Source organism: Ailuropoda melanoleuca, chromosome 12 (assembly GCF_002007445.2).
Source record: "Ailuropoda melanoleuca isolate Jingjing chromosome 12, ASM200744v2, whole genome shotgun sequence".
NCBI classification, from domain to species: domain Eukaryota; kingdom Metazoa; phylum Chordata; class Mammalia; order Carnivora; family Ursidae; genus Ailuropoda; species Ailuropoda melanoleuca.
Genome location: NC_048229.1, coordinates 68,307,353 through 68,329,528, shown reverse-complemented (window position 1 = coordinate 68,329,528; position 22,176 = coordinate 68,307,353). Strand labels below are relative to the sequence as shown.

At 46.5% G+C, this 22,176-nt stretch overlaps 1 protein-coding gene across 1 annotated transcript in view; it reads right to left on the bottom strand.

Moving 5' to 3' along the window:
* The window catches only part of HYDIN (HYDIN axonemal central pair apparatus protein), a 363,532-nt gene that overhangs the window by 124,023 nt on the left and 217,333 nt on the right, over positions 1-22,176 (bottom strand). Inside the window, exons 24-30 of the mRNA XM_034638025.1 lie at positions 12,172-12,309; positions 11,300-11,459; positions 8,475-8,603; positions 7,995-8,204; positions 5,674-5,811; positions 3,936-4,113; positions 2,070-2,194 (exon numbers count right to left, since the gene is read on the bottom strand). Of these exons, the coding sequence (XP_034493916.1) occupies positions 2,070-2,194; positions 3,936-4,113; positions 5,674-5,811; positions 7,995-8,204; positions 8,475-8,603; positions 11,300-11,459; positions 12,172-12,309 (1,078 nt within the window). The remainder of the gene's footprint in view (positions 1-2,069; positions 2,195-3,935; positions 4,114-5,673; positions 5,812-7,994; positions 8,205-8,474; positions 8,604-11,299; positions 11,460-12,171; positions 12,310-22,176) is intronic.

Sequence of the window (22,176 nt, the reverse complement as noted above, 5' to 3'; positions counted from 1 at the left end):
TGGGGAAAACAATTTTTTTTTTGGCCACATCCTGTGAATCTATAATTATTTCAAAAGAGAAAGTTAAAAAAATTTTAACATCAAACGAGTCAAAGAAATTATTTTTTTTAATATATAGTAAGAATATTTCATGGGGTATTAGGAAAAAAATGTCTTGGGAAGGGTCAAGTGAAAAAAGGCTGAGAAATATTGTTCCCAAAGACTCAAACCTTAGGTCCGGGGCCAAGCAAGACAGGTTAATGTGTGGAATGGCCCGTAATGAGACCACGGGAAGTGGTGACAAAGCGGGAGAGCAGCCTGCCTCACCGCCAGGTGTATCCAGTCATGCCGATGCAAGTTAAGCCCACCCTATGCCTGCTCCTGAGCCCGGGGAGGTCACCTGGCGCCTGGTGCCGGAGGACCACGAGCTCGCTCTGCCTCTGCCTTCGCCACGTTCTCAGAAGCCCCACCCCAGGTCTGGAGCGGCCGCCAGAGACAGCTGCGCTAAGGCTCTGCTGAGGAGCCACCTGGGGACGCGGGGTGCAGAGTGGGGATGCGGGGTGCAGAGTAGAGACACACTGCAGCCCTGTATTGACGCTGGGGTCCAAGCAGAGAGGACAGAGGCTAAGAACACAGTCTTAGGAGTTCAGGCCTGGATTCAGATCCTAGCTCGGCTGCCGACCTAGGGACCTGCGCTTCACTCCCACAAATCCCGGCAAACTGTGAAATTACGACAAGAGTGGCACCGTTGGGCTCCCCCCATTGTGGGCGGGGTTAATGAAATACTAATGCAGGTCCGTGGCATGACACAGGCCTGGGCAACAGTTCAGTCGATGGCAGCTCATGTTATTAATTACGATCATCCTTGGAGCGAAGGTGCACTTTCAGCTTCTGCAAAACAAGTCACTGCTGGTGGCCTTTGGGGCCCCGAGTCTCCCCAGTGACACTGCTCTTCACCAGCCCAAGGGCTCTCTAGCTACATAAGTAATTCTTCCTCGGGACCACATTCTCATGCACATGCATTTTAAAAGATGAGCACAGGGAGAAAGCAGCCTTCAGGGCCAGGAATGGACTGGTAAGAGAAGAATTTCAGGGCATGGTGAGGGAGAACATTTTGGGATTTTGCTGTCACTTCCCACCACAGGGCAGCCTTTATTTACAAGCTGGGTCACTCTCTCCCTTGAAAGACCAACTCTTGGCTTGGCTCCCACTTGAGAGGCACCAGGCTGAACCTCTTTGGCTGCCTCCACCCCCACTCGACTGGTGGAGACCAAAGGGCTCTACTCCGAATCGACCCTGTCCCCTGCTCACTCAGTACACTTCCCAGGGAATCTCACCATTTCCTGTGATCACAATGACCATGTGGTGACTCAAAGCACTTTCTCTAGCCTCTCTCTCTCCTCAGTCCATAGCAGTGGGTCCAGCGCCCTGTTGGAGCCTCACTTGGGTGATGCTCCGAAATCTCGCGTACAGTAACGAACCATCAGAACTCATTTCCCTTTCTCCCTTCCCCCAAACTTGCTTCTCCTCCTGAGTTTCCCATCTCAGTGCCCCCTCCTTATTTTATCACCTAAGCAAGACACTGGGGGTCACCTCTGCTTCACCCCCACATCCAACCAATCTCTAATCATTGACCATTCCACCTCCAGAGTATTTTTTGAACCTACCTGATTCTCCCTACCACCTGTGTCATCACCCTTGTTTACATGACCATCACCTCTCATCTAGAGTTACCCCATCAGCTTTTAAAAAACTGAGCACATCTCAGCACATCTACTCTCAACCCTCGCAAGTCCCTGAAAGCTTCTCAGAGCTCCACAAGGCAGCCAGAGAGATTTTTTAAAGATGCAAATCTTATTATCCAAGGCTCCACTTGAAATACTTCACTGACTTGCTGTTTCCCTCAGAATAAAGTTTGAAACCCTTAATAGGTTCCCTAGGGAGCCCCTGACCTCTGCCCCTTCTTTGCTCTAGATACATCTTTTTCTCCTTTCTGTTCCTCAGAGATAGCATGTCCTTCTTGCCCCTGGGCCTTTGCACCTACTGCTCTTCTGCCACATTCATTCTGTTCTGGGTAAAGCTAATCTTACCTCAGAAGATTCATCCTCAGGCATTTCCTCAGTTGTCTCTAAGTGAATGAGCGTTTCATATTGGTTGCACTCTTTCTCTAGGTTTTTTCTGGCCTGATTCAAAAAGGCTTCATACTTTTCATTTCCTGTGGAATTGGAAGGAGAAGGAAATCAGGATGATTAGAAATATATGAATTATGCCTAAAACACAGACTGTCAGGTCAGGGTCCATAGCATGAGAAGGGAGGTGAAATTTCTGGTGCTCATCTGCCATGTTTTCTTTGCCTCAGAGAGTGACGTCATTTGTGAGTGAGTTCAGTTGGTATCAGAGACCCCACGGAGTTTAATGAGATTGTGCTGTAGTGAGCTCCTCGCTGGTTCTCAAGAACTTGATGGTAGTAACATCCTACCTCACTCATAGGGTGATCAAGCAGATCCCAGCTTCCTTGGTGCTTTCCTGGGTCTAGTGCCAAATGCCGCGTGACCTGGGAGCCCCCTCCATGTTGGACACACTCAGATGGCCGGTCATCCTTTAAGTCACTTTGCATGTTTATTAAATCTCAGTAAACAAAAGCACTATATTTGCAGCTATAACTGCAACTAGACAGGTGTCAATCCCCCGAATCAGGGATGTAGGCAATCGGTGGAGAGATGTCAGACACCCAAGTTCACCAGTAAGCCAGTGCAAATTCAAATCCTTGAGGGGCGAGGGAGGCAGAGAAATTAAAGTGCCTACTCCGGAATAACAGGAAGCTCTGGACTTGTAACGCAATGGAGCACAGGAGACCCAACTAGGAGGACTCAGAACTAACAGTATTCAGACGTACACTCTCTGAAAGCCCTCTGCTGGCCAAACATGGATACTGCCTTAAGGAGGCCAGCTGGGCACCGGGTTTTCAACCAAGTGGCAGAGGCTTTCCCTCCTGACACGTCTGTATGGAGCTGGACTGACCTGTGGCTGGCAGAACTCTAGATGCTAGAGGGCAGCACGGTCTTAAATGTACTAATATTTGTACGTGTATTTTCAGGGAGCAGACAGTCAGGATGTAATGGGTGATCGTCAACAGGGGAGCCAGTGACTTTGCGGCACAGGGGAGGGGGAAAGCCCGAGTAGGAGGGCTTAGTCTGAAGCTGTCTGGGGAACGAAGATTTCAAGGAGCTTGAAGGAGTCACAAAGAAGAATGAGAACTTTTTCTTAACCCTTTGCCCTGTACCCCATGTCAGGAAGAAAGAGCCCAAGAGCCCATGGCTGAGACAGCTGCCCAGCTGAGCTTTGGGATTTGCCAAGATGGAAGTCTTCTGGCCCAGAGGGATGGCTCCAGGGGTTAGATGTTACCAGAGAAACCTTAGCGAAGCATGTGGGCAGACAAGTAATCAAAGGTCTGAATTAGCCTCTAAACCATGTAATGCTAAAACACGGAAGGGGGCTAGAACCTTGGTTGCCTTTCTGTACAGCTTATATTTTATGATTTCTACTCCTTGGAGTAAAATTAGCCTCCACCTCTCAATGGCCATGTGAGTGTGCTACAGTAAGGACAATTCAGGGAGAGGTTGTGGCTGAAGGGAGGAAAAGGCCTTTCGAAGCACAACTTCCTGATCCCTCTGTATGCAATTCACCGATGGCAAAACTGGCCAGGGGTCTTAATTTTGGGACTGCCATGGATCATATCCTGTCTCATTAAACTCAGGTTACCAGGTCAATTTCAATTCAATTTTTTTGTTTTTTGTTCTTTTGTTTTTGTTTTTTTCGCAGTTGAAGAATCACACACAAAGAAACTGGTGAGGACTGCCAAGCAAATAATGTGAGTGCCAACCAACCTTCAAATAAACAAAGCAGAATGCATCTTTTGTCCTCCAGTGGGGAAATATTATAGTGGGTAGTAATACCTTGGAGTTTCCGGGGGAGATCAAGGCAGATTCGGGGAAAGATTCCCTCTCCACGCAATGTGATGTTTTCTGGGTCCAGGTGGGCAATCTGTATCTGGAAACTCCTTTGAAAGACCTCAGGTACTCCAGGTAAGTAGTAAACCTTCAACACCTGCTCTTGATGTGAACTGATAAAACCCTATGTAGCAGAAAGACCGGAGAGAACGGTAATATTTACAGTGGACCCTGCTTCTGGAGACTTAACGGACAGGGCAGTCCCACAGGCCTACTGTGCTGGTTATTCTCCATTCATTCATATGAAGCTATGCAAAAATGACAAATAAGTAATAGAATGGAAGGTAGTATATGTGAACGGGTATTTCATAAAAGAGGAGATATGAACGGCAAATAAATGCAGTAAAAGATGTTCATCCTCATAAGCAATCAGGGAAACGTGATGAACTTTTTAAAAAAACCACATATTGGGGCGCCTGGGTGGCACAGCGGTTAAGCGCCTGCCTTCGGCTCAGGGCGTGATCCCGGCGTTGTGGGATCGAGCCCGATGTCAGGCTCCTCTGCTGTGAGCCTGCTTCTTCCTCTCCCACTCCCCCTGCTTGTGTTCCCTCTCTCGTTGGCTGTCTCTATCTCTGTCAAATAAATAAAATAAAAAATCTTTAAAAAAAATAAAATAAAATAAATAAATAAACCACATATTGCCAAAAACGACCACATTTTGGTGAGAATATGTATCAAAAGAAACTTTTATATGTTTGGTGGGAATACCAGTGGGAAAAAAAGTACTGTGAAAAATGTTTTACTGCCATCTTATCAAACTGAACATATGCTAACTCCATGACCCAGAAATTTCACTCCTAGGAGAATTCCCTAAGACAATGCTTCCATCTGTAGACCAGGAGACAGGATGAGAATATTGTAGCAGGATTGTTTTTAACAGCAAAATTTTAGGGGGAAAAAATCCCAAATGTGCTTTGACAGGAAAAAAAAAGCCTGCTTTCAATATAGTTATAGAAGGGATATTATTTAATGGTGAAAAGAAATGAATTATAGCTACATGCAACAACGTGCACTAGTCTTAGAAACACAATATTCGATGGAAAAAAAGCAAAAGGCCCAAGATTACATCACTGGTGTCATTTTCATAAAACTCAAGACACAGCAAAATCAGATAAAATTTCCAAGTTTTGGGATCAAGTACATTTGTCCATTTTATTTACCGTGCTATGCCATCCCCAGTGCCAGGGAAACGCCTGGTCATAGCAGATGCCTAAAAGTTTTGAAAAATTCATAAACTAAAGCACTTTCAGGATGCATCCGTGTGTAATAAAACCGTGCTTTAAAAAGGAAAGGATAAACCCAAGTGGGATGCAGGCCCTTGGCTTCAAGGAATTATAAGCGAAGTGTGAGGACGTAAGTGGAAACAAACCATTCTTATAATCATGAAAAAAACCCCATGAGGTTATACTGTCTTGTTCACAGTGGAACCCCTGACACCTATATGGTGCCTGGCTCATGTAGGACTCAAGAAATACTTGCTTTCTATATGAGTCAAGTGCTTGGGTTTATGTATTTATTTGTTGCTTCTGAGAACTCTTTATTTTTAGTTAAAAAAAAATCACACCACCATCCTGGCAGTGATGTGTAGCATACTCTCACATGCCACGGGCTGTGGCGTGCAGTTGTGAACCTGGGTCCTTCCTACCCTTGCCCTATGGCCACCGTGGGCGGGGAGGCTACTTACCGAGAGGGGAAGGATTAGGGGCACTCCGGGCAGCAGGTTGTCTGGTGAAGACAGGTGGTCAGTCAGAACCTTGAACTCAAAGCCAACTTTCCCAGTGTTCCTCAGTGTGATCTCATTCTCTGTGACGTGGTCGAACAGCTTGAGAGGGGAAGAAGAGAGACTGCTGTCAGCCACCCTTCGGGAAGCTGCTATCTTCCTGGCAAAGGGGCGGGGGGTAGACAAATAAGGCTCACAGGCACAGATTTCATTTTTCACGATCTAGGCACTGGCCAATCCACATTTCACTGTCACCAAAAGGTGGCCACTAGAGCGGGAGGCACACCAGACCCTGGAAACCTGTCTCCGCGTTAGCTCTTCTGACGACTAACTCAGTTAGGGGGGCCATGTGTGGGGGTGTCTAACCCTTTGCAGCTTCACCACAAAGAACTCATAATGGAGGATCTAAAAGTAAACTTTCCTATACTAATATCTGTTTATTTTTTGGATGAGACCTGCGTTCAGAATTAGGATTTTTCTATTTATATGGAGAGATACGGGACAAATAGGCAAGACATGCTCTTTTTCCTGAGATTTTACTAACACAGTTTGGCAGCTAATCAGCAGGTCCAATAACCACAAACTGAGGCCACTTCAGGGGTTCTCAGGACAAGCTAGGGCATGGCCTGGCTGCTCAGAATACACACTGGGCTGAGGCAGAATTAATTGCTCAGAAGACCCTGGAGATAGGGAATGAAAGAGAATTCTATTTGGTCAACTTAATGGACAAAGTCTAAATAGGTGTCGGGTGAATTTGCTTTTAGGCACAATCTTTCACCTATAAACACACAGGCACCCCCAGAATTCAGTAATTATATATGCAGTAGCTATATAATTGGGGGGGGCTAATTCCCATTATAATTTGGTAGGAGATCTGGTTTGTGAGTACATAAAACAAATCTAATTGGGAGAAGAAGATGTACAGACATAGAATTAACAATTATTCCAAAACAAAAATTAGAATGTACATTATTTTACAGCAAAGAATATATTTAAATGCCAAGAGAATGCAAAGTAAGAGAAAAACAACTGGAGGATGTAGCTGAGCTGAGTCTTACGGTATGTGTAGATTTGGGGTCGGCATAGTAGAGAAGAGGGGTAATGTAAGAGGAAGTATTGAGGCAGGAAGGGCTGGGTAGTAGCAGTGTCCATGGGTAAACCAGTTTGGCCACAAATGGATGAATGGGCTCTCAGGGGAAACTGTAAGAAATGAAATTTAATGTGTAAGGAACATTAGTTAATAGAGACCCTCACCCGGGTAAAGGAACTTGACTCTCATCTAATGGGTGACAGAGAAAGGGACTCAGGATTGGAGGCTTCCCTGGCCCATGCACGGTACTAACAGTACAGTTTAATTGACCACAACTACCTGGGGAGATAGGCCCTGCTACCCCATTCCTATTTTATAGATGAGGGGTACTCTGGCTTGGAGAGCTCAGGTGATATGCTCAAGGTTACATAGTCAGGAGGAAGTCAAACTGGGGTGACATCCCAGTTCTTCTGATCACAGAACCATGCTCTTTTCTCAATACTGTGTTGCTTTCCCAAATGCTGCCGGGGTTAATTGTTCTGGGACTGATAGGATGAAAATGCTGTTTTGGGAAAGTCTATGTGGCAGTGCTGTCTAGATGGGTTAGTGGCAGAAGCTATGAATGTGATGTTATTCCTTCTTGCATGGGGTCCTCGGCATCACCTGGGGGCTTGAGAGAAATGCTTGATAGAATCTCAGGCTGCACCTTAGACCTACTGAATCAGACTCCTCACTGGAACCAGATTCCCAGTGACTTGTATGCACATTGCAGTTTGAGAAGAACCGCTGTCCTATCTCAGGCATGGTTGAGAAGCCCCTGTGCCGCGAGAACCTCGGTGGCCATGGGAACGGCAAACCGATGTAGAGGGATCCTGCTCGATGAATCAGCATGCCTGGATGCTGGTAAGGATGGGGCGGCGAGAGAGAGTGTGGTGGCAAATGCCTCGGAGGTTGTAAACTTAGGGGACTGATAAGGTGGTAGTGTATTGGAAGAAAGGGAGAGGTCGGTATGGGCTTTTGGACTGAGAGGGAAGGCGTCTAACATGCTGAATTCCAGGAGACAGAGAAGCAAATGAAAACGCCTGGCCAACAGTTGGTGGTGGGATGATCAGGGTTAGGGAGGCAGGTCAGGGATCAAGGTGAGGGGTGGTGGTGAGACTGTGATGACCCGGGGTTCCAGGAGAGGTTGGAACACAGAACTGGGTGCAATGTTTATGGTTAAACTGGGAACTCCCCGCCCTGCAGTTGGCTATACCTGTAATCCGTAGTTAATATCCTTGGTGTCAAAGGAATAGTTGACCAGGGAGGCCTCTCCCCTCAGCATTATCTCATAGGTGGGCCCTCCTTCCACTTCGCACAGGGCTTTGGCCTGTGCCATGATGTCACAGTGTCCGTAGAAGGTGAAGGATATCTGGTGGCTACTATGCGGCCGCAGCACTCCATAGAGGGGCAGAATATCAAACACCTGTAATGTCAAACACCTGTAAGTCACTCTGTAGCATCAATTGGGATGAAGGCCCTGCAAAGGGCAGGTTAAGCTTTAGCCAATTTATAGGTTAATTCCTGACTTTAACTTGTTTGACTCCATGAAAGTGACTAGCCCAGCACCCTGCACATAAATGATGATAATAGGGGGAACTGGGGCCTGGCAAGACTCAATTGTCTGACTTGGGGCAGGTACTCAGTAAGAAGAGTCAGTATCACATGACCTCAGGGCCCGGGAGGTGTTACTTACTTCTTCTATGCCGATGGAAAGCATTTCTTCCTGCTCAAAGCTCCACGGGGGTTCCTGAAACTCCACCTGGCTCAGGTTTGGGTCTGCTTTTTCTGTTTTTTCTGTTTCAGCAGAGTTAAGTTTTAATCCCTAGAAATCAGAGGTGTGCAGAAAAGCTAGTGAGCATTCATAACGGGTCATCAGTGTGCTCCTCCCCACACAGTGACAGAAAACTGAAGTATATTCTTTATATCTTAAAAATAGCACATGTTTTTCCTATGGAGATAATTGAACAAGTGCCCAAAATATATGAACAAGGATGTTTACTGCAGCAGTACTTACAACAGCAAAACTGTGGAAGCAAACTAAATGCCTATCAACAGGGGATCACTTTAAATGGAGAGTGTGTGGTGTCTCCACCCATAGAGGATGGTCACTGTATATTTATGGATGGGGAATCATATGCACAACATATTATTGAGTGAAAAAAGCAGCTCCATTTATGTACAATTACACATGCCTGTGTATCAAACCTGAAGGTATAAGCGTGTGCAAATTCATTCAGAGATTTGTATATGCAAACAGAGTTAGCTGGGAGGTTGTCTGCTAAAATTTCAGTAGCACTTTTCCATAAACAGTGGCGTTTTGAGGATAATTGCTTTCATTCTTGAGTTTTCTAGGACAAACCTCTTTGAACATAGGAAAAAAGGAAAGAATTAACATTTAAAAGACGTGTTTTACACACATACGTGTATTCTAAAAATACAGAAAGCTTCAAAGAGAGAAATAGAAATCAATTGCTAAGTTATACTGTAGATACGTGTATATGTGTGAGTGTATAATGTGTTTATGTAAGAATATTTATTTGTATTCTGACTTGTCAGTTGACATGAGTGTTGCCTTTCCATGTGACTAAATATTCTTCACAAGCATCATCGGAAATGCTTTATTTATTTATTTATTTATTTATTTATTTAAAGATTTTAATTTATTTATTTGACAGAGAGAGAGACAGCCAGTGAGAGAGGGAACACAAGCAGGGCGAGTGGGAGAGGAAGAAGCAGGCTCCTAGCAGAGAAGCCTGATGTGGGGCTCACGCCCTGAGCCGAAGGCAGACGCTTAATTGCGGTGCCACCCAGGCGCCCCCGGAAATGCTTTTTAAAACCGGAACATGTAGCCAACAGGTAAATGAGAAGATGATCAACACCACCCCCACCGTCAGGGAAATGCAAATCACAACCACAATAAGCTATTTCCTCACACCACTCAGAATGTCTAACCTCAAAAATACAAGCAACAGCAAGTGTTGGCGAGGATGTGGAGAGAAAGGAACCCTCCTGCACTGTTGGTGGGAATGCAAACTGGTGCAGACATTGTGGAAAACAGCGTGGAGGTTCCTCAAAAAATTAAAAAAAGAATCACCACATAATCCAGTAATTCCACTACTGGGTATTTACCCAAAGAATATGAAAACACTAATTCAAAAGGATATATGCACCCATATGTTTACTGCAACATTATTCACAATAGCCAAATCTTGGAAGCAGCCCGAGATGAATGATAGATGAATGGATAAAGAAGAGGTGGTGTATACACACACACACACACACACACACACACACACACACTGACTCACTACCAATGGAATATTACTCAGCCATAAAAAAGAATCACATTTTGCCATTTGCAACAACATGGAATGACCTAGAGAGTATAATGCTAAGTGAGATGAGATAAGTCAGTTACAGAAAGGCAATACCATATGATTTCACTCGCAGGTGGAATTTAAGAAACAAAGCAAATGAACAAAGAAAAAGAAGAGACAAACCAAGAAACAGACTTTTAACCACAGAGAACAAATAGGTGGTTACCAGAGGGGAGATGGGTGGGAGGATGGGTGAAACAGGGTGGGGACTAAGAGCACAGTTCACACGATGAGCACTGCATAATATATAGACTTTTTAAAATCACTGTGTTGCACACCTGAAACTAATATAACACTGTATATTAACTATACTGGAATTAAAATAAAAAATAAATATAGAACATGTATTTTTTACTTAATACATCAGAGACTGCTCTAAATCAGTATTAGAGAACTTCCTCATTTTTAAAAAAAAAAAAATTTTATAGTATTGCCTTGTGCGGATACAACTTGGTTTATTCAGCCAGTCTCCTATTGGTGGAGTACAGTTGTTTCCAATTTTTCTTGCTTTTACCACCAAAGCTGCTGTGTACGAGGAGAGTTACATGTCTGTGAGTACAGGAAGGTATATCTGGAGAAGAGTACCCTAGCAGAGGAACTGTGAGTTTTAAATTTTGATTCACTCTCCACATTCTATGTCATGGAGGCTATGCGAATTCATAATTACCTACAAAGTATGACAATGCTTGCTTGCTCCCACTCTTGTCACTGAGACAAACCCTATTTTAAAAGATTGTATATTGTCCATCGATATACAGTAATTATTTTTCCAATTTTTCGCTATTTCTAAAGTGTTATGCCAAACATGTTTGTACCTAAATCTTTATATCTCCAATGATTTCCTTAGGCCATCCTTCTAGAGGGAGAATTTAAGGGTATGAATTTTTAAAGTCCCTTGATCTCCCCTTTGTTTTTACTATGGAATGATGGAGGAAAATCTTTCTTCTTTTGTAGGCTCTATCTGGGGGCTGGGAAGAATGCCATGGTTTAGAGGTAACCAGCTTTTTCATTATAGAGAAAAATCTATGTGCTGAGGTGTGTGGCTTTCAGTGGGGTGTTGGCTCTGGGGGCGTTTGGTTGGGAAGTGACCTGGATGATGTTCCCCAGCCTCATCATACCCAGACCCCAGTGTGATACTTGCCGATGCTCCTGTCTCTGTCTTTGTTTTAGAGGAAAGACCCTCGACTTGCCAAGCCATGCTGTGGAGAGGAGACCGTGCTTCTGAGATGACCACAGTGGGCACTTGTACTTTCTTGTATTCTCTTTCTTCACACCCGACATCTTCATCCGTAAGGACATTCCTGAGAGGGAAATGAAATATGTTGAATCACTCATTCAGCAACCAACACAACACAGTCTTCAGCCACGTCATAGCCCCACCTTCCTCTTCCTGTCTCCCATACTGCACCCCAAAGGATAAGTGGGGTTCTCACTCAAAGGATGCTTTTCTCAAGCAGTCAGCTGGGCAGTGCTCTGTTACTCCCTGCGCCCAAACATGGAGTCTGGGGCATCAGGCTGGCCAATTTTCCATAGCCTTCAACTCTTCTTTCCTGGCCTACGGAGCCCATATCCAAATTACGAAAAATTTTGGGAAGCTCTAGCAATTCTTCAGACAATTTGCTGGGTCCCCAGTGCTCAATGTTAAGTTTAATTATTTACTGGAGCATTTTATTGTGAGGATATACTGTTTGGCCAATTGCCATATCCTTTTCTGCTTGCTACCCTTGGCCTGACCCTGGCTGCAGACCCTGGACAGATGGAGAGGGCAATGTGATGGGAAGGGCTTAGTCCTCCAGGGCTCAGGAGGCCATGACTTCCTGAGAGCAGAAATGATTTTCCACTCTATCCCAGAGACACAAGCCAGGACGTCATGCACAGAAAGCACTCACTAAACTGCTGACGAGTGAGGGGCTGGATGAATAAGTAAGGGATGAGTTTGAGAATGGAAGTCAGTCTGGAGAAAAAAAATTGCTATTTTAAAAAACTCCATTCTGGCTTTGCATTTGCACTTACTTAACGAAATCATTTAGCTCCATCTCCGGGGACTCTATTGCTGGCACTGCTGGTGAGCTGGCAGAGGCTGAGGTTACCAGGATGGACTCCACCTGGGACAGGGGGGCGCTGTAGGGTTTCCTCGGCCACGACATGAACCTACAAAGGCAGGGGGACGCAGGCACGCGTCAGCATTCGCCAACCAGTGCGTGGTGGGAATTTATCGTGCGAGGAAGAGCAGAGACGGTAGCGCAAATGATCGGTTATAAAAATCTACCAAGCTTTCAAAGTCGAAGGAGCGTTGGTGCGGGGAGGGGCCTGGCTCCTAGTCCAGCTGTATGGATGACAATGCGGTTATCAGAGATCATGGCCTCTGAGGCGGCGCCTCTTTCAAATGGATGCATGGGGAATCAAAGCTTAAGTCAGGCACTTGGCGTTGCAAAGAAAGAACCAGCCACCACCACCAGTCAGGGCTTCCGTTAGTTACCCTGCACGTCCACCCCAACCCCACCTATCCCATTCCGCTGCACCTCGTCCCCCCATCCCCTAAGACCTCGTAGAAGAGTGCAAACGCTCCTTTCATCTTCTTCCATGAGCTTCCATTTTGGTTTATTCCAGGCCAGATGTCTCGAGTTGACACTGTCTTAGGCTGAAACCACACCATTTTCGGCTGAGGGTCCATGTAGGGCTGGGTGCTGGGAAGCTCATTAAAATAAAGATTCCTGAACCCTGTTCTTGGGTAAATTCTGATTTGGCAGGTGTCAGACAGGGCCCAGGAATTAGATTTTGAACAGCCTTCCCAGGTGATTCTGGTATGCAGCCAGATTTAGGACCCACGGTGGGTAGGAACGCCAACAGGATGGCTAAGGACCAGAGCTGATAATTAATAGGAGGCTATCACTCAGCCTTCCCAGCTAGGGATGGTGCAGATCAACAGGGGATGATTCGGAGCACTCATTAAATTACCCCAGGTCAGCAGAGACGCCTGGGGAGACTCTGCTGAGCTGCCCCACGTAATAGCACTCGCTCATCCAACCTTTGCACACTCCTGGGATGTTGTGCTGAACGGGAAAAAAAAGCACATGGGAATATCTGTAAAGGAAAAATTCAAAGCTGTAGTGTGTCTACAGACCTGAGGAAAAACAACACCTCTGTTGATCATGAAAGCTCAACAATTGGAAGTGAGAGGTCTCTGGAAATAAAGGAGACTGGGAGAGCAGCCCTACTGCTAACAGACGGAGCCACAGGAGACAGTGAAACCTTTGTCACGAAAAGGCTTTAATTTATCATTAAAATAAAAAACCTGCTCCAAAAAATTGAAATAGAATGTTGGTGGTTTTGGGGATCAGATTTCATTTTACTCTTAGGAAGAGATGATTACTTTCCTGTTATGCTGACCCCAACAGGATCAGGTTCAGTTATTTTTAAAAGAGAGTACATAGCAAACAAGGAAAATCAATATTGCTCCAATTCCAGAGCTACCCATACCAGCGTCTCCGGAGGAGCTGGGAAAGAAACCCTCCTTTAGCTGTGACAGATCACACGAACGTCGGACACACTGTCCATCAGCCACAATGGTTTGGGCCCAGCAGCTCCCCTCCTATTTTATTTTCAACTCTTCAGTAAGTTAGGATCAATACACTCTTTTCTGCTGCCAATTTAAAAAGTTCACCAGTCTTATTTGCTCTTCTCCCTTTACTGGAAGTAGGGCCGCATCCTAATAAGGCCCCCCGAACATGCTTGTGTTTCAGTTAAGGTGTTGTGCCGTGGTTCAGATGATACGCGGAGACCAGCACGTATGTGCGGGTTATGTGCTGGGGTCTGAGCAGACAGCCGCGGTCTCAGGGTAGGAGGGTGTGTGTGGCGTGGGGAGCAGCCTTGCAGTAGACACATGACTTCTAATTCAATGATTCACTGAGCCTGGATTCGGGGAGTGTCCGTATGAAGGGTGAAAACCACCACTGCCTGGAGAAAAGGTGTTCTGTTTGGCTCATATGCCCATATATTTAAATCAACAGCTGTGGCGGCTGCAGTTGGCATACTGTTTAGATCTCTTTCACTAGGACGATGCGCCCATTCACTGGGTGCTCTGGGGTGGTCTGCTGCGTTCTCTGGCTCGGTGGGAGTTGCCTCCCGGGACCATGAGCTGCCTGGAACGTTATGCCCTCCCTCCCCTTAGGGTGTGAACTGAAGGCCAGGATGGCTAGATGAGGGTGAGGGCTCTGAATGGGACAAACTCAGAGGCAATTTACACTCCAGAGCTCCCCATGAGGTCAGGCAGATCCCCTAGTTCTCCCCTCGCCCTATCTTGTTTTTCTTACTCTCTTACAGTTTCTCCGGAGAGCCGCCCTCGATTAAGCACCTGCCCAAGACTCACCATCTCGGGCTCTGTTTCTAGGGAGAGCACCGCTGCACTGTATGATTCCAAAGATAGGAAAGCCAACTTGCCTCAAGGGACTCAGAGGCCAGTGCGTCAGAATCAGAGACAGAGGAAGGGGTATCATTCAGAATACAAGGGCTCTGATGGCAAGACGTGCAGAGTGCACAGTGGTTCAGCTCAAGGCTGGGAGAGGGGTGTGTCAGACAGCCTGAGTTTGAACCTGGCTTCCACGTTCACACACTATGTGACCCAGGTACTGTGTTAGTGATAGAGCCCTCCTCACCTGATTGTTTGAGGCTTAATACACGGAACACTCAGCAGGGTGCCTGAGTCAGGGTAAAAGTCCAATGCCCTGAGCTGCTCCTGTGCTGGGGCTAACTGGGGAACACCGTCATTGTTGGAATTCAGATGAATTCCCTCCCTGTCTCCCTCCCTTCCTCTAACTCCACTCACCACAAACTTGCTCCGGATTAGATTGGCCCCCATTTTCTATCTCTAAGTGGAGACTATAATCATTGCTTTCAGTCATGTTAAAAGTAGGCAAATTCCTGAGCCCCTCTAGGCACAAAGTCCCAACCACGTTTCCTTATTTATTGCCTGACTTTGTGGTCTTATAGTTGCTGAAACTCCCACATTGGGAAGCAAATGACAGATGGGGCTGGCTCAGTGCCTTCCCGACCAGCTCGTCCCAACTCTGCCACATGAGAAAGGGAAGCAAACTGCAGATATATACCCATTATGAAAGCAGCCTGCCTTAGCCCTTTGACTTGATTATGTCCCAGAATGCTCCCAAAGGGTCACCTATGCTAAAGGGGAAGTTGGTGGAACACCACCGAGTAGCTGAAATTCAAGTTACCCACACCTTCAGGGGTGAAGCATAGTTTTAAAGGTTCTCAAAAGGAGTTGCAATTGGAGCTTCTAGAACAGTGGTTCTCCCTGCAGCTGTCCATTGGAATCATGTGTTGAACCATAAGATCAACTGATGCCTGAGTCCCAGCTGCAGAGATTCTGATTTACTCGGAGTCAGGATATTTAAAAGCTTCCAACATGATTACACTGTGCACTCAAGGCTAAGAACCATGGACGAAGAAGATGGTGGTAAGAAGGTCACAAAAAATTGGTGGTCAAACAAGAGCCCTGCTATGGTCTGAATGTTTGCATCCCCCCAGATTCATATGTTGGGATCCTAACCTGTAAGGTGATGGTATTAGGAGGTAAGACCTCTGAGAGGTATCACGTCATGAGGGCGGAGACTTCATGATTGGGATTCGTGCCCTTATCCAGGAGGGCCCAAAGAGCTAGCTCGGCCCTTCCACCTGTGAGCATACAGCAAAAAGACACCACCTGTGAACCAGGAAGCAGTTCTCACCAGACACGAAGTCTATCTGTGCCGTCATGTGGGCTTCTCAGCCTCTGAAACTGTGAGAGATGGATGTGTGTTGCTTGAAAGCCACCCAGTCTCTGCCATTTTGTCAAACAGACTAAAACAGGCCCTAGATAAGTACCTGCAGCCAACATTCATCATCACTCAATATTAAACACTCAGTAAGGACTGCCTAATTAAATCTTCACAACGACTCGATGAGGTAGGCACTGTGTTGGTCCTTGGTCTTCAGATGACAAAACTGAAGCTCAGAGAGCTGGTAAGTGGCTGAGATAAGTTAGCCCAGCTCCAAAGCTCACACTCTTAACCGCTTTGCTGGACAGTCTACCTCCTTAATGGGTAAGGGCTTCTCCTTGGTTACTTCTGCCACACCAGGCCCGTGGCAGTGACTCGCGGGCTTTTTCATTTTTGGGGTAATTGGAAGCCACAACATAAAGAACAATGTATTGTCTAGAACCCTTTTTTTTGGATGATGAGGGCTCCATCCTGATTGTAATCTAGGTAAGGAAAAGCAAGCCGCAGTTGACCTTGCCTTGAAGTGACTTCCCACAGAGAGTTTTGCTGCGAGGTGAGTAGTGGAGGAATATACCCAGAATCTCCTTGAGGCTCTCCAGAGGGATTTCTGTGAGAAATGGCCACTTCTATAAAAGCTCCAGAAGGTGTCCCCACTGCTACATACTCTTCGAAAGACTGAACAGGTAGGCTGTGAAATCTCCCTTGTAATCAGTTTCAAAGACCTTTAGGAATACTTTCAAAACAGGATGGTTTTTTCAAGTTGATTTCTTTTGATGTCTGGTCTTCAGTAGATGTAGCTAGCTTTGGGGGGTTTTAATTAATATGAATGCGTAGAAAAATAGACTCTTTAAGAGTCAGATCACTAAATGAACCAAGAAGACATAACCCCAACTCAGGTTCAAATATGCACTGATGCTTTCCACTGATTTCTTTAGAAGCCAGCTTCACTCTCACTGAATATCTACGAGGCCGATACCCTCAGCCAGTGTTGGAGGCACTGGGAAGATGCCTTAAAAAGAATGAATCTGTAATAAGGTAACTAGAGTTATTCTGTAACAACATTAAAGCAGGATGAAAACTTTCATAACACTCAAAACTGAAATGAAAAACATCTCAGTTCATTTCTCGATGGGGTAACAGACGAGGTATCTCAGGAAATTGGATGAACCAACTGCATACAGAAGTAGACAGTATGATCCCCTCCGGTGATCACCTTTAAGTTCAATATGAAATGAGAAAAGGCCCACCCTCTTCAAAGATCTCCTTCAAAGTCTTGGCCTTGATCTCTTGCAGACCCTCTACAAGGGAACTTGTTTCTGGAAGCTCAGACTTGAGAGATGGCTACAGTCTTCCCATCAGTCCCAGAGGCTAATCTGACCCCCCGTCAGATAAATTTGCTGGCCCATCATAGCAGGAGAGGAGATTCTAGGTGGATGGGTTGTGGGAGGCCTGATGAGGGAGGCCTGGGAATCTTCTAGGGGCATCACCATGGAGTATAAGCAGGTCAGCTGGAGACATACCTCGCTCTGTTCTCTTTCACAAGGGGCTTCAGATTTACTAAGAATGTCACATTTATAATGAGGGTGATGCATCATTTGCTTTATTATTATAAAATTTGGAAATTTGGCCACAGACATGTACAGAGGAAAGGCACAAGGGGAAGATAGTCATCTCCAAGCCAAGAAGAGGGCCTAGAATGGATCCTTCCCTCATGGCCCACAGAAGGAACCAACCCTGCCAACACTTTGATCTCAGGTTTCTAGCTTCCAGAACTGTGAGAAAATACATTTCTGTTGTTTTAGCCTTCCAGTCTAAGGTAAACTAGCAAACTAATGTAAAATAGCACACTAATATAAACACTCAATGTTCCCTGGAACTTTCTCTGTGGGGATTCTGGTTAGCTTATCCATATCTCGAAATTAAAAATACATATATATTTAAAATGGCATTTCAGCCCACCATATTACTAGAAATGGAACTGTTTCCCTGCCATTTAAAATCAAATTCCCTTTTCTAGGTTTATGTGGCCACTTTGTTCTTTCTCAGCCTTCTTTGCCGAGTCCTCTAATTTCACCTACTCTTTCAATCAGAGTCCCCTTCTTGGGCCTCCTCGAATCACAGAATGCTAACAGGAGAAAGCACGTTACCCTGATATCTCCAGCACCTCACCTGCAGAATGAAAAGAAAACCGAAGAAGACAAAACTGTGCCTTCCGCAAACTCCTCGCATGTTGTCCCTGGGCCCGAGAAGAACTCAGATTTCCACCCTCATCTTTGCCATCCCCTGTTCCTGCCAGAAGTTCTTAAATGAACAGATGGGGCTAAGGGCCATCTGTAAATGCGTTGTGTGGAGCTAAGTGTCTATGACAGAGATTTACAAATCTGTTACTTTTTTTTTAAATGCATCCGTGAAGTCCTGTTCACTGGAAACTATTTCTATTGTTCACTTGGTGTCAGCAGCACCCGGCTACCCGCGAGGTTGTGCTGCGGGAGCTCAATTATACACTGATTCTTGCTCTACGGTGGAGGTGGGTACAGATTCACGGAGCTTCATTGTCATTTCATCCGGTCCCAGACCCTCTTTCTCCTTCTACCACCAAATCTGGACTGTTCCTCTGCTCACCCAACAGCACTATCACCCACCGACCTCGTTCCTTGAACCGCAAATCCAGGTACCAACCTTGGTATACCCTTTTCTTCCCCCTAATCAAGCCCTATTCAGGCCTCCTGTAAAATACCTCCCACCTGGCTACAGACCACGATAGTACCCACGTTACCGAGGTCCTTGGTACCACAACTTATACATTTAACTCATTTTGGGGCTCTCACTTGTCAGTTTCTCTTTCCTATTCTGTCTCCTGAAGCCAACTCAACAGCTACTCCAACTTGATTGCTGTCAAGCTCTGCTGTCACTTCTTGCTCAGGCCAACCTGATTCTCAGAGGCCAACATCGTGTCCTTCAAACATTTAAAAAAAATCAAAACAGCGGTTCTCTGTTTACATACTGTGAAGTACAAGAAGGAAGAGCCAGCTGAGTTGGGGGTCCTGGCCTTTGAAGTGGCTGGGACCCCCAAGCTGCCTCTCCACTTCTCAGCGTGCATGTTTTCACACACATGCCCTTCCAGAGCCTTTGATGGTGAATGGGGTTCATGCAAGAATGAATCAGACAAATACTAAAACCACCCCCACTCCCAATGGTTTATCAGTTCATATGGACAGGGAGGGGTCTCATTTGTCTTTGCAATCTCCACAGCACCTCACACAACATTCAGATAGAGTATACACTAAAGGTTCATTTAAATGAAAGATGGACATACAGTAATAGAATATATAGGAAAATGCTCTTTAATATGTCAGTAGGACAGCGGTTAGGGCAGGGGGTTTGTGCTCAGTGCACACCTGGAGTCCAGGTCCACTGTGTGGGCTCAATATCAAGGGGAGAATATCAATACTTCCCAGGACTGCTGTGTGACATGAACTAAGGTAAGTAATGGGGTTAAATTGGGGCTGGCACACAATAAGCACACAATTATAGTTACTTTTGTGGTCAGAATTACAAAACCTTCCTCTCATGCTCTTAAGATCTGGCCTTACACAATTGTCTGCAGGAAGTAATTGCTGAGGGAGACATATTTTGCTCTGGAAGGCTGTTGAACGAGGTTTTTCTCAGAGTGAAGATATGGATTTGTTCACCGGATCGGTGATCTGATCCTAAGGGTTCAAAGACGGGGGATGTTATGGTTCATACGAAAGGTCAAAGCTGCAGAAGCAGAGAGGGTGAAGATGCCTATGAGGCTGGAGCTCTGCGCTCCACGGTGACAGGACAGCGGTGCTGGGACGTCAGTACAGAGGCATCAACATGAGACACCTTTCCGTGTCTGAGGGGCCTAGCTGCTCACTGTGTCCCCGGGGCACTGGTGAGGTCCCTCAGACAGCCTTCCGAGGAGCTGGTGCCAAATTTCATAATCAGATGCTCATTTCTTCAGTCTGGGACTCACTAGCGAGACACAAGGGGTCTGGCTGGCACTGTGGTGGGCATCTTTGCTCTTCACTACCTGGGATCCAGCCTCCCTTTCTCGGCTCAGGTGCCTTATGTCCCCCCTCTGGCAATTAGCCTGTCTCTCATTTGCAGCCTAGCTCCGGGCCAGCACTGGGCTCCCCAGGCCTTAGCTGAGGAACGGACACAGGAACCAGCCAGAGCCAGTGAGTTGCAGCAGAACATTTGCCATCGCTCATTTCAGAGAAAGAGCCTCTACCTTGTCTCCCTGGACGTGAACCTGGCACATGGGAGCGGGAGCTGCTGGAGCTTCTGAGTCATCTCGCAACTGTGCGTGCAGGGCCTGCCCGAGAGTGGAGCTCACACAGCAGAGGGCAGAGCGAAGAGACGGTGGGGGAGGTAGGAGGTACAGGTGACATTGCCTGACCTTGGCCCAAGCTGTGCCTGAAGGCTACACCTAGACACTCTCTGTTACATGAGCCAACGCATTTTTTTTTAAGTTAGTTTGAGTCCCGTTTGCTATAAATTAGAACGAAAAAGTTCCTTATGGCATTATAAAGTCATCAGTATTGAAAAATCCATTTTTAGAAGCTAGTTTGGACTGGCAGAGAGTGAAGGGAGCATGGGCACTTGGTGCTGGCAGAGTTGGGGTGTCTGGTAGGTTGAATAATGGGCATCCTCCGCATGTCCCTGTTGGAATCCCCATAACCTGTGAATGTTTCCTTCCATGGCAAAAGAGGGACTTTGCAGATGGGATTAAGTTAAGGTCTTGAGATGGGGAGATGGATCTGGGTGAGGCCAATGATATAATCACAGGTGTCCTTACCAGAGGGAGGCAGAGCGACATTCTACTGCAGAGAACAGAGGAGGGACTGTGGCGATCTCAGCAGAGAGAGAATGATGAGAAGACGCTATGCTGTGGGCTTTGAGGATGGAGGAAGGGTCCAGAAACCAAGGAATGCCAGGAATGCGGCTCTAGAAGCTGGAAAAGGCAAGAAAGAGGATTTTCCTAGACTTTCCTTAGCGCCTCTGGAGGGAGTAGAGGGAGCATGGCCGTGTCCACGCTTGGCTTACGCCCAGTGAAACGGATTCAGACTCTTGACCCTCAGAATGGGAAGAGAATAACTTCACTTTGTTTTAAGCCACTCAGTTTGTGGTGATTTGACGAGTAATAAGAAACTAATACTGCTGGGGATAGCCCCCATCCCACTGGCTTCCTTCCTTGCGGTGTGAAATTGTCATCCTGGCTCAGACACACACTGGGGAGAGTTAAGGAAGAAAGGGGCCTGGAGGGGCTTTGAGCTTGACTCGGCATTGTGCCCAAGGCCAGCTGCGGCCACTGCTTCTGTCCCCACTTTGGCCCCTTCTGCTCCTTCATCAGGGCTGTGTTTTCTCTTATGCCAGGCTCTGTGCTTGCTTTTATCGCTTATCCAAACTTCTCTGGAAGGTGGAAGAGAAAAATGTGAGTGCAGGAGCTTCAAGCGTTCTGGGGCTTGCAGGGCCGGGGGGAGGCGGGGGACAGAGAGGGATATTTATGGAAGGGACCAAAGCTTAGGCCAGCAAGAGGCACCTGCAGCCCTCAGGCTTCAGACTGATTTCAGGAGAAAATGTCTCAAAGCCGCCCCTGGGGTCCTGCTTCTCAAACATGGTCTGGTATTAACATTTATTAATGAACATTAATTAACTTTAGCCTCCCGGTAAAGGAGTGTCTGTCAGGGCTGGCATTTACTGAGCACGTATTACACGAGAGGCGCAGCTCCAAGAGTGCTGCAGGTCGGGCAGTCCAAGGTCACACAGGGCAGGCAGCTGAGTGGGAAGGTCCGCAGAGTCCAGGCTCCTGGCCAGCACACTGAGAAGTGTGGGACAGCTGGACGGAAGGATACCCTGGGCCTGCCCCCATGCAACCAATAAAGCTGTTTTTGTTTAAAAAAAAAAAAAGCCCTAGAGAACCTGGCTGTGGGGAGGTATGGTGGGGAGGACAGGGAGGTGCACCAGGCTGCCTGGCTTCAACCTGGCAAAGGAAGAGGATTTTCTACCCTTTGTCAGAAAGAAAGGGGTCTGGGTTCGTCATCTTGGTGTCTAAGGACCCTGTAGCTCCAAAACTTTAGGGTCCTGGGGAGTTCTTCACTCAGCAGTGCTTGGGGTAAAGGACTGAAGGAGAGGAAGGGACGCTTTGAGAACGGAAAGACAGCCACCAGTTTCAGATTTTCTTTCTTATCTCAGAGACACGTGCACTTTCTAGACACATCTC